This window comes from Myotis nattereri (genome assembly GCF_964212035.1).
Source record: "Myotis nattereri genome assembly, chromosome: 10".
NCBI classification, from domain to species: domain Eukaryota; kingdom Metazoa; phylum Chordata; class Mammalia; order Chiroptera; family Vespertilionidae; genus Myotis; species Myotis nattereri.
This window is the reverse complement of record NC_138085.1, coordinates 39,850,410-39,862,646: the sequence shown is the minus strand read 5'-3', so window position 1 is coordinate 39,862,646 and position 12,237 is coordinate 39,850,410. Positions and strand designations below refer to the sequence as shown.

The window sequence follows — 12,237 nt, the reverse complement described above, 5'->3', positions numbered from 1 at the left end:
CTGTGGTAAAATCTCCATGACATATAATTAAAAAGAAAAGATAAGGTACAGAACAGTGTATAGCATGCTACTACATGTATTTAAAAAATAAGGAAGAGCCCTGGCTGGTGTGTTCAGTGGTTAGAGCATCAGCCCAAGCACCAAGTGTCTTGTGTTCGACTCCTGGACAAGGGCACATACCTGGCTTGCAGGTTCAATCCAGTGTATGGCAGGCAATCAATGGGTATCTCTCACATCAGTATTTCTCTCTCATCCCCTCCTCCCACTCTCTCTCAAAATCAATGGAAAAATACCCTCTGGTGAGGATTAACATAAATAAATAAATAAATAAATAAATAAATAAATAAATAAATAAATAATAAGAGAATTGTTTGAATGTACACAGAAAATTCTCTGGAATAATGGGGTTATGAACTGAGTGAATGGAGAATAGGAGTGGGAAGGATACTTTTCATTTTATGCCTTTTTATATCTTTTGATTTTATAAAACAAAAATAAACTTCTGCATTGACTTTTTCTTTCCCAAGTCATGCCTTTATATCTGTCAACCTCTTCCTTACCTAGGTGACTTCCAGGAGGACTAGAAGCATTTTCTGTCTTTCTCACTTGGGATCAGAACTGAATCTATATTAGTAGTTCTTTCCTTCTAATATCTAAACTAACTCAGATAAAAACCCTTCTCTTGTCCCCCCTCCCTTCCCTCTCCCCTTCTCTTCCTCTCCCTTCCCTTTTTCTTCTTCTCTTTTCCCTCCCTTTCTCCCTCTACCACCTTTCCTCCCTTCCTCTCTTCCCCCTTACACACTCCAACCCACCCAACAAAGGCCATAGCCTGCATTTTTGAAGCCTTAAAAACTTTTCATTTACTTATTTGAATATATTACCTGCCAACTAAGTCTCAAGGCTGCTCCCAGAGACATCTGTGATCTTTCCCCTCAGGAAACTTGGAGATTGTGAATGGTGTCAAAAAAAACACTCGAGATGTTGGGGTGATTTTCCCAACTCCAAGTTTTAGTGAGGTTAAAGTGGAAGAGGACAGTGATGTGACTTCTTGGTCAGAAGAAAAAGTAGAAGAAGAAAAGCTCCTTACCAGAAATCTTGGAGACAAGAAGTTAAAGAAGAACAAGCAGAGTTGCTGTGAAGGTCAGTTTCTAATTCCCGGTTTTATAGCAGAAAAGCTGTGCTTGGATTATTTTTTCTAAATGACCCTGTGTTGACCCCATCTCCACCCCCTGCACTACAGTTACAGAGTCATTCCTGCAGTTAAGCAGACTCCTGGGCATCATGATGGCCTCTAACAGCTAAATCTGCTGAGAGCCTATTTTATGCACATGTCTCTGAGAAATATGAAAAGTCTCCTTTCTTAAAAATATTTCCTGTAGAAGTTTCATGGTTTGTTCCTGTGGAAAATGTGAAGTCTGGTCCTAAGAAGGAAAACTTCAATCATCATGGCCCTGGTATCGCCTGGTTTGCACCGATAACCAACACCAAACCCTGGAGGGAACCACTGCGGGAGCAGAACTGGCAGGGCCAGCACACGGCCAGCCACACGTCACTGGCAGGCCCAGGCAGAAGCCCACTGAAGCCACTGGTGAAAGCAACCTTACAGGTACAGGGACATCGAGTGCATCTTAGCCCTGTGTTTCAGGGGGGTAAAAGGGTGAGGTACAAAGAAATTAAATCTGTGACTTGGCCTTCAGAAGCACAGTCATGTGACCCTCATTTCTAGCACCACCAGAGTTCATCTGTTCTCACTCTCATCATTAATCAAAGGCTGCCTTATGCCTTACTCTGTTAACCATTTTAAATCATGCATCACCCTCAGCATCTGGAGACAAGGCAGTAGAAGGAAGGATGTTGTGACACCACTGCTTATTGGGTTTATAGACACATGTTGGCCTGGAAGTCTCATGTTGGCTCAGCCTTATATTTGTTCCTCCAGAACTCCTACTGCTATATAACATGAGGTTTAAAGGGCACTAAGTCTCTTTATTTGTTGTTTGGGAGCTACAGGAAATGTTATTTAATGGTGTACAGGGTGAGGCAAAAGTAGGTTTACAGTTGTTTCTATGGCAAATAATACAATAGTTAACAAATAACAATACAAGAATAAACTGTCGTGTACCAACAACTGTAAACCTACTTTTGCCCCACCCTGTATTTGAAGGGAAATTTAATATAGCACAATGGGCCAAGCTCCATTCTATCTGGGAGAGTTGTAATTGCCACATCTTAGCTCTCTGATTTCCCTACTGGAACTCTCCCGCACAGAGAGTTTGTTAGATTATTCTATATAATAAAAGCCTTATATACTAAGTGTCCGGTCATCTGTTCAACCGAAGTGTAATATACTAATGATATGCTAAGGCCACTCAACCACTCTATGACGTGTACTGACCACCAGGGGACAACAGTCGACCAGTCACTATGACGTTCACTGACCACCAGGGGGCAGATGCTCCGACTGGTAGGTTACCTTGCTTCTGGGGTCCAGCCGATCAGGACTGGGCGAGATGGGCCGGACACACCCTGGAGCCCTCCCATGGCCCCTCCCCAGCTGGCCAACCTCCCGCGTCCCTCCCCAGCCCCGATCATACACCAGTGGGGTCCCTCGGCCTGGCTTGCACCCTCTCGCAATCCGGGACCCCTCAGGGGATGTCGGAGAGCTGGTTTCAGCCCAATCCCGCAGGCCATTGGTGCACAAATTTGTGCATGGGCCTCTAGTCCTATACAGTGGGGCCTTACTTACGAGTTTAATTCATTCCGTGACGGAGCTCATAACTCAAATTACTCGTATGTCAAATCAACAGTGAATGAGTGAGACATGTGATGCTGGGCTGATGTTGTGGCGTTCACTCTGACGTTCGCTGCACCAACTAGCGGTGAGGTATCTGAAGCTGGCTCATAACCCGAATTTTAGCTCGCAACTCAAAGCAAAAAATCAGCCAAGAGACAGCTCATATCTCGAAAAACTCTTTAGCCTGGACACTCGTAACTCAAGGCCCCACTGTATAATAAAAAGGTAATATGCAAATCGACCTAATAGCAGAACAATCAGTCGCTATGATGCACACCGACCACCAGGAGGCAGACACTCAACACAGGAGCTGCCCCCTGGTGGTCAGTGCGCTCCCACAGGGGGAACGCCGCTCAGCCAGAAGCCAGCTCATGGCTGGCAAGTGCAGCGGTGGCGGGAGCCTCTCCCACCTCCATGACAGCGCTAAGGCTGTCCGACTGACTGCTTGGGAGCGGACCTAAGCCATCAGTTGGACATCCCCTGAGGGCTCCCGGACTGCAAGAGGGCGTGGCCGGGTTGAGGGCCCCCCCTGCACGAATCTTGTGCACCAGGCCTCTAGTTTTCAATAATAGAATAGAATAGAAAATAGCTTTAGAAATAGACTCTTTAAATCTGTTGGTCAGGTCCTGTTTTTCTATGCCCTTAGAGAGCAGACTGCATCATTAATGTGAGGATGGGGGCTTTTTCTCCTCAGGAATCACTTATTTTTCACAGACCTGACTTCATCTCCCGCTCTGGGGAGCGGATAAAACGCCTGAAGTTAATAGTCCAGGAGAGGAAGCTACAGAACGTGTTACAAAGTGAGCGGGAGACGCTGTTCAACACTGGGCGAGAATGGCAGGGCCAGGGGGACACCGTGCACCTGTTTTCTAAGAGAGGTACATGCTGCACTTTCTTTTCCTGGGTACAGAGGTCAAGGTCTGCTTTTGTTTTCTTTTTTCTAAGGTCTGCTTCTTGCTGGGAGAAGCACTGCTCAACGCCAGGCCAGTTACATGGACAGACAGACAGACAGACAGACAGACAGACTTCTTTGCTTGCTGAGACTTACATCTCCTGAGGTCACAGAACCCAGTTTAGCTCTTAGTACTTTCATGATCCAAATGAACCCAGTTACTCTTGCCCTATCACTGCATCTTAAAAACGAGAGTGTACAGTAAGAAGGTGTTTTTATAAACAATCTCTGTGTCTGTGAGCAAGTTAGTTCCAAAAGTAGTATTATGTTTGTTCGTTTCTTTCGTTAAAGAGGGGGCTGATTTCAGGCTTGTCTACTTCATAGGGTGGCAATAATAATAATAATAATAATAATATAATAATAATAGAAGTAGTAGTGTTAGTAATTAAAATAATAGTTATGGCCTGGCCAGCATGGCTCAGTGGTTGAGCGTCAACCTATGAACCAGGAGATCACGGTTCAATTCCTGGTCAGGACACATGCCTGGGTTGCAGGCTCGATCCCCAGTGTGGGGCATGCAAGAGGCAGCTGATCAATAATTCTCTTTCATCATTGATGTTTCTATCTCTCTCTCCCTCTCCTTTCCCCTCTGAAATCAATAAAAATATATTAAAAAATAAAAAGTAATAATTATGTAGCCCTTATGTTTTACTCAGACATTGTTGGCATTTAATATTTACAGTACTTCCTGAGGTAGATCCTATTAGTATCCCTACTTTAGAGATGAGAAAGCAAAGGCTAAGTGATTAAGTACCTACTAAGCCGAGGTTTGAACCTAGGTGGGCTGGCTCCAGAATCAGTGCTCTTCACAGTTATGCTCAGGTGTAAGATGAAAGCAGTGTTTGAAAGCTGTGAAAACTCTATAAAGTACCCAACACTTTCATCACATTACCTGTAAACGGGGCAGTGTATCAATTCCTAGTCTAGTCTGTGCCACAGTGTTGTGCCTTCAGGAGACTTAGGCTGCTGTCACAGTTATCACAGTTTAACCTTGGCCTTGGCCTTCACCGTTGGTGACCACCTAGCACTGTCAGCTCATAGTAGGCCCTCAGAGTCCTAGCAACTCTGTCACACAGCTCTTGCATACCACACCCTTCCTTGTTATGTCACTATTCACTGTAAACCCCTTTTTCTCTTGCTTAGGTTTCCTGGCTGCCCAGAAGTATAAGCCTGTTGGAAAGAAGGAAATGATTCAGAGGTCTAAACGGTAAGGCCAAAAGAATAAGAGTAATTAGAGAAGTACAAATCAGGCCAGCAAGTACTCAAGAGCTCTGGCTTGCCTTCAGAATAAAGGCATTCTGCTCAAGTTAAAACATTAAGAATTAGTTGTGAAAGTAGTTCCTCATGTATGACACTAAAAAAGAGAAGAATAGGTAGCAGATCATGGTATGAATGACTCATCTACCAAAGATAGAAAGAGCCCTGGCCGGTTTGGCTCAGTGGATGGATCGTCAGCCTGCGGACTCAAGGGTCCCAGGTTCGATTCTGGTCAAGGGCATGTACCTTGCTTGCGGGCACATCTCCAGTAGGGAGTGTGCAGGAGGCAGCTGACCGATGTTTCTCTCTCATCAATGTTTCTAACTCTATTCCTCTCCCTTCCCCTCGGAAAAAAATCAATAAAATATATTTTTTTTAAAAAAAGATAGAATTCCCACTAATTTGTGTGCCTTAGTCAAGCTCATCCTTATTAGAAACCTAAATATAGAGTATTTTGAAATATTTATTTGGGGCCTTACCTTTATCCAGGCCATCCTGTTTCTAGAAATCTATTCAGTACAGTGAGAAATAATGGTGTATTGTCCAATACACATTAAGTTAAGCTTGAAAAAAAGTTAGGTTTCAGAAGCACGTGTACATGCCACTATTTATAGTCTTTAAAAATAAGTATCTGGGCTTCTGTAGAGGCAAACACTTAATATGCATAGGATATCTCTGCAAGGGACCACAAAAAACTGATAATAGTGGTTGCCTTTGGGAAAAAGAACTGAGAGACTGGGTAGGAGAAAGACTATATACTTTTTTAATTTTGTGTCATTGTGTGTGTTAGCCACGCATTAGAGATATGCATATATTGATCATGAGAATGCCATGGAATAACTAAATTAAGAGTTACCATTTAGGCCAGTGATGGCGAATCTTTTGAGCTCGGCATGTCAGCATTTTGAAAAACCCTAATTTAACTCTGGTGCCATGTCACATATAGAAATTTTTTTATATTTGCAACCATAGTAAAACAAAGATTTATATTTTTGATATTTATTTTATATATTTAAATGCCATTTAACAAAGAAAAATCAACCAAAAAAATGAGTTCGCGTGTTCGCCATCACTGATTTAGGGGTTCATTAGCTACCTCCTTAAATAAGAACAGTTTTATAGCCAGCAGAATGCTTGAAAACAGTTTATCTTAGATGTTTAAAGCATTCCTCCTAAAATTTTGTTTTTACTCTCCATTTAGTAAACCCTTTCCTTATAGGTACTTCAAAGGGATGCTTTAGTCACGGAGTTCTTGAAGTGTGGTTGTAGACCTCTGGGATTTGCTGAGACCCTTTCAGGGGATTTGCCAGGTCAAAATGAATCTCAAAATAATACTAGAATGTTAGTGCCTTTTCAGTGTGTTGACATTTGCACTGATGATGCAAAAGTAATGGGGGAGGAATAAAACTGCTGGTGCCTTAACACTATTTGAGAGTGTGCTGGTCTAGAAGGTTTGGTTTTGTTTTCTTTTAATCCTCGCCCAAGGATATTTTTTCCATTGATATCTATAGAGAGAGTAGAGTGGAAGGGAGGTAGAGGGGTGGAGAGAGAGAAATAGCGATGTGAATCACATCAATTGGTTTCCTACTGCACTTGCCCCGACCGGGGCCAGGGATCGAGATCAAGCCTGCAACCAAGAAAGATGCCAACAGATGCTCTAACATCTGAGCAATACTGGCCAGGGCAGAAAGCTTTGTATTTTTACAGCCACATGCCAGCAGTGTAAGGGAAGTACACGCAGAGCACTTGCGTGCAAGACCAATGACTGGTTCGAGGAAGAGCACTCACACCGAGGTTTGTGGAGCGAGCTGAGGTAGAACACAGCTTTTACTTGAAGGAATGGTGGATAAACTGATTATTCCGACTTGGGCCTATGACAGACTTTTTCTTGAAAATGAAGAAGTGAGTCTGTCACTTCAAGGAAAACAGCTGACAGTATTTACTGCCAAAGAGAAAATTTGAGCTTTCAAGCAAAGAATCAAATTCTAGAAAACTTGGTCTACCACTATATGGTTGACTACCTCCCAGTACTGAGACTTTTCTGATATCAGCAATGATATTAACAAGTAAGATGTTATTATATAAGTAAATATGTCAGCATTTGGAAGCTCTGCATAAGTCACTGGGCCAGTATTCTCCCAATGACTGTTGCATTGTGTTACAAAATCAGGCATGGATAGACGATACATTCAAAGTGCAAGGTAGACTGGTAACCTCTGTTTATATGAGAGTACAAAAGTTCATTGATATGGTTTTAGATTCCACATTGCAACTACTTTTTAAGAAACTACCACTTGTCAAGTTTTGGTGCAGTATCAAGAAAATCAGCAATTATCTGAAAAGAATATTAAAATACTTCTCTCTTGTCCAACTACATATGTGTGTAAACTGGATTTTTTAAAATGTATCTTTTAACTAGAACTTTATATTACACCAAATGTAATACAGAAGCAGATGTAAAAATCTAGCTGTCTTTTATTAAACCAGACATTAAATATTTATAAAATATAGTTTTACAAAATATGTAAAACAGTTCCACTCTTACTAAACATTTTAGTTTTGGAAAACATATTATACGTGTTAGCATGCAACAGGCTTATTATTTTTAAGTGAATTAAGAAATAAGTACTTTTGCCCTAGCTGGTTTGGCTCAATGGATAGAGTGTTGGCCTGAGGACTGAGGGGTCCCGGGTTCCATTCTGGCCAAGGGCACATACCTCGGTTGCAGGCTCCTCCCTGGACTGGGCCCTGGTCGGGGCTCGTGCAGGAGGCAACCAATCAATGTGTTTCTCTCACATCGATATTTCTCTCTGTCTCTCCCTCTGTCTTCCACTCTCTAAAAATCAATGGAAAAATATGCTCAGGTGAGGATTAAAAATAAGAAATAAATACTTTTAAAATGTTCAGTTTTAATTTCTAATACAGTAGAGCTCAGTAGATAAAATTCACATTGACCAATATTGGCCTCAAGCTTTACGAGTATAAAGGGGCCCTAGCCAGCTTGGCACAGTGGATAGAGCGTCAGCCTAGGGACTGAAGAGTCCTGGGTTCGATTCCGGTCAAGGGCATGTACCTTGGTTGCAGGCACATCCTCAGTAGGGGGTGTGCAGGAGGCAGCTGAAAATGTCATATATGAAAACATTACCACAATAAGATTAGTGAACATGATTACCATTTTATTGTTGTTATGCTGAGAGCATTAAAGCTGTATTCTCAGAACAACTTTCAAGTATACAGTACCGTATTGTTAACTAGAGTCACTTTGCTGTACATAGGTCCCAGGAACTTTTTCATCTTATAACTGGAAGTTTGTGCCCTTTGACCAACATCTCCCCATTGTCCCATCCCCTCATCCCTTGGCAACCATCATGCTGGTCTCTGTTTCTGAGTCTGATGTTTTTAGATTCAACACCTAGGTGAGATCACACAGTTTCTGACTTATTTAACTTAGTATATTGCTCTCAAGGTCCATCCATGCTGTTGTAAATGGAAGGATTACCTTTTTTGTGGCTGAATAATACCCCATTTTATATTTTTATAAATATGTGTGTGTTTGTATATACATATATGTCATGTTTTATTTATTCATTCATCCATTGGTGGATACTTAGGTTGTTTCCATGTCTTCACTTCTGTAATAATCCTGCAATGAATATGAAGGTGCAGCTATCTCTTTGAGATTGTGATTTCATCTCCTTTGGATAAACACCCAGCAGTGTCATTGCTGGGTCATAGGGTAGTTCTGTGTGTACTGTTTTCCAGAGTAGCCACACCAACCTACGTTTCGCTGACAGTGCACAGGGTTCCCTGTTCTCTACATCCTCACCAGCATTTGTTACCTCTCAGTTGTTGTTTTAATAACAGCCATTCTAACAGGTGTGAGGTGATATTTCATTGTATTTTAATGAACAGTGACTTTTAAAGTGTATACTTGTTCCTTTTTTATGCTTTGTAATAATTCCATTATAGTCCATCATCTGTGTAGCTGTTTTTATTAGAAATTTAGATTATTCCTAATTAAAGTACATTTATCAAGTGCATGTTTGACCATGTTCCTCCCCATCCCTGAGAGGACAGAGCCCAGGCTTGCACATTGCAGTGAGGCCCTCCGTACCCACCTCCCTCCCCACCTGCATCCCACCTGCTCCCCACACTCTGAGCAGCTTTGACTTGCCCGTGCTCCCTTCTCCTTCCATCCCCTTTCTGCTCCTATTTTTCAAGACCCACCTCAAGCTTAATGTCTTCTCTGGCCCGCCCTGACCTACTTCACTCAGAATAAGTTTCTTCTTTTCCCGTAATACTGTGTCACCTTTTGGAGATGTGACCATGATTGTACTTTCCCCCTGTCATTTCCCTTATGTTTAGGCTGCCCCACACTGGGGATTGAGCCTGCAACCCGGGGTGTGTGCCCTGACCAAGGATTGAACCCTGACCTCCTGGTTCATAGGTCGACGCTCAACCACTGAGCCACGCTGGCGGACTAATGTATTTTTCTTTATCTGTCTCCCTTTCCAGATCATAAACACCCCAGGCCAGAGTTCTTTGTGTTCAAGTGTCTAACAGGAAGCTGGGCTCATTATGGGCCAGGCTTGTCTGAGGGCCTGGATGCCTTGAGAGGGTAGAATGTAGGGAGATTGGTGAGAAGACATCATGTGCCTCTATGGTCTGGTAACCTCACTGCTTTCTGTCTTTCCTAAGGATTTATGAGCAGCTTCCAGAAGTACAGAAAAAGAGAGAAGAGGAAAGGAGGAGATTGGAATATAAGTCGTACCGGTTGCGAGCCCAGCTGTATAAAAAGGTCAGTCAGTCCGTCCCAGAGCGGGGTTGGTCAGGTTTATAAAGGAAGAAAAAACTGAGTGAAACACACCTGACCTGTTTGAATTAACTGCATTTGGGGAGTGAACTTAAGCTCATGATGCGTTGTACCGCTGCTGACATTTGGAAGATAGAGGCACCTATGACTAGATTTCAAATCTAAAAATAAAAAAACCAAACCTAAAAAAGGCCCCTTCCAGGCATACATTTGGAAGGAAACCAAATTTCATCCTTAGGGGTCAGTTTAGATGTACATTATGGTAGAAATGGTCAAATCCAGTAGAATTGTGTTTTTATTCCAATGTCGCAGATGGTAGTTTTATACTTTACAACTCTTTTAAAAGGCTGGAAAATGTCTTTGTGTAGCTTAAGAGTTGCCAGAACCTCGACGCCAGCACCATGTCGTGCCCCCAGCTCCCCTGGAATCAGTGGTGCTGTGGGTCCCAGAACCTCATAGTCAGGGACACTTGCTAGCAATTTACTCCTTGAGAAATGAAATGGGCTACAGTGCCTAAAGGCCCACATCCTTCATTGTCCTGGTTTCCTTCCCAACCCCCTTACTTCACCCAAGAGGACGCTGCAAGTCAGGAACCAAAAGATGCAGTCATCCCAGACCGCCGTGGGTGGAAAATGCCTCTGGAGCACATCCAGAGTCCGGGCCGGGCCTGCTCAAGTGCGGAGGCCCCGGCACTGCATCAGGCTCTCACTGTGCTTGTGTGTTTGCGAACTGATGGAAGGCTTAGTCTATCAGGATTATAGAGTATCTGCATCGATACAGAAATAATAGGTACTGATTATAGATCATCTTCCCTAAACAATGCAGGAAGTATTTTTCATATAATTACCATAGTTTCTGTAGCTGGGGAAGGTAAACAAGGTTTGGGCAGAACCCCACTGGTGTTCAGTGCCATGTCCGCGGGAAGGAGTGCCTGTCTGCCTGGTCACAAGGGTTGCTAACTTCTTTCCTGCCTGTCTTTTCTTCCACAGAAAGTGACCAATCAACTCTTGGGGAGAAAAGTTCCCTGGGACTGACATAAGATTATTTTCTTCAGAGCCGTGGAATTTTATTTTATCAACCTGAAGAAGCGTAACCCTTACTTTTGAGTCTGGTTCAATAAAACAAACTCCTTGTCCATGTGTAATTTAGACATAGTAACCTTCTAAAGAGTCCGGGGCACAGTGGTAAGATTATTAATGTTTTGGGAGCAATACTTTCTTTACAGTGGCCTTGCCCACAGGAGTGTTTGTTATAACATTATTATTTCTTATTCTAGATAAGAGTCCCTTTTTGTTTGCGTTTTTATACTTTTAGGAAATAAATAACTTCTTTTTTTTATATTCTTATTGACTCCGCGTAAAACAAGCCATAGAGGGTCATTTCTTTCCCATCAGGAGCTGTGCCACGTCTCCCCTGAAGTGCATGGGGAGCCGCAATCTAAAATGGTCAGTCAAGGGAAATGGGCTGTGAGGCTGAAATGTGGCCCCTTTTTTGGAAACACAGGGGACAGGCCAAGAGCCCTATCATGGGCTTTGTGGAGAGGGTGTCTGGACCCTCTGGGCAGACCCAGAGACTCCAGCAGACAAAGGCATCTCAGGTCTAAAACTCCCCTTAGTCTCATCGCAGCTGCCCTGGGAGCTGTAGGCTGGGAAGAAAGGCCACTATCCTTTGGTGAATTTTCCTCCACCCACCCCCTTGTTTGCAGGATTAAAGCCTCAGAGCATTTATTGTCTCACATGGAACCAGTGCTTATAATCTGGAAAACCACTTCTGAAAAGCAGGAGTTAATATATGTGATAATGAAAAAAAAATTATATACACACACACACACTGAGTGACCAGATAATTATGACCACCCTATCAGTACTTCGTTGGGCCACCTTTTGCCTTCAATACTGCAGTGATTCATCTTGGCAGTGACCCCACGAGATGTTGAAAGGTGATGCGAGGAATCTGACACCATGCCTGATGAATAACACTGTCCAGTTCTGTGAGATTTGATGCTTGTGGAACCAGCTGCCTGATGGCTCTTTTAACTTCGTCCCACAAATGCTCAATTGGATTGAGATCTGGTGATTGTGGGGGCCCCCTAAGCAAGGTAAAGTCTCCCTCATGTTCTTGACACCACTCCTGCACAATACGAGCACCGTGGCATGGCGCATGGTTTTGTTGGAAGAAGCCATCTCCCTTGGGATATCCATCAGCATGATAGGATGAACTCAATCAGCAACGATACTTAGGTATGTTGTGCTATTCAGATGTTGTTCCACATGAATTAAAGGGCCCAAATCATGCCAGGAAAACATGCCCCAAACCATAACACTGCCCCCACCAGCTTGAAGGGTTGTACTAGTGCATGTGGGGTGCATGCTTTCATGCTGTTTCCGCCAAATTCTCACTCCGCCATCTGCATGATGCAAC

At 43.1% G+C, this 12,237-nt stretch overlaps 1 protein-coding gene across 1 annotated transcript in view; it reads left to right on the top strand.

Moving 5' to 3' along the window:
* Positions 1-10,953, top strand: part of ALMS1 (ALMS1 centrosome and basal body associated protein) — a 143,951-nt gene extending 132,998 nt beyond the window's left edge. The window contains exons 20-25 of the mRNA XM_081101544.1: positions 937-1,140; positions 1,380-1,606; positions 3,489-3,672; positions 4,890-4,953; positions 9,702-9,801; positions 10,806-10,953. Coding sequence (XP_080957670.1) covers positions 937-1,140; positions 1,380-1,606; positions 3,489-3,672; positions 4,890-4,953; positions 9,702-9,801; positions 10,806-10,850 — 824 coding nt within the window. The 3' untranslated portion in view covers positions 10,851-10,953. The remainder of the gene's footprint in view (positions 1-936; positions 1,141-1,379; positions 1,607-3,488; positions 3,673-4,889; positions 4,954-9,701; positions 9,802-10,805) is intronic.
* The last annotated feature ends 1,284 nt before the right edge of the window (positions 10,954-12,237 follow it).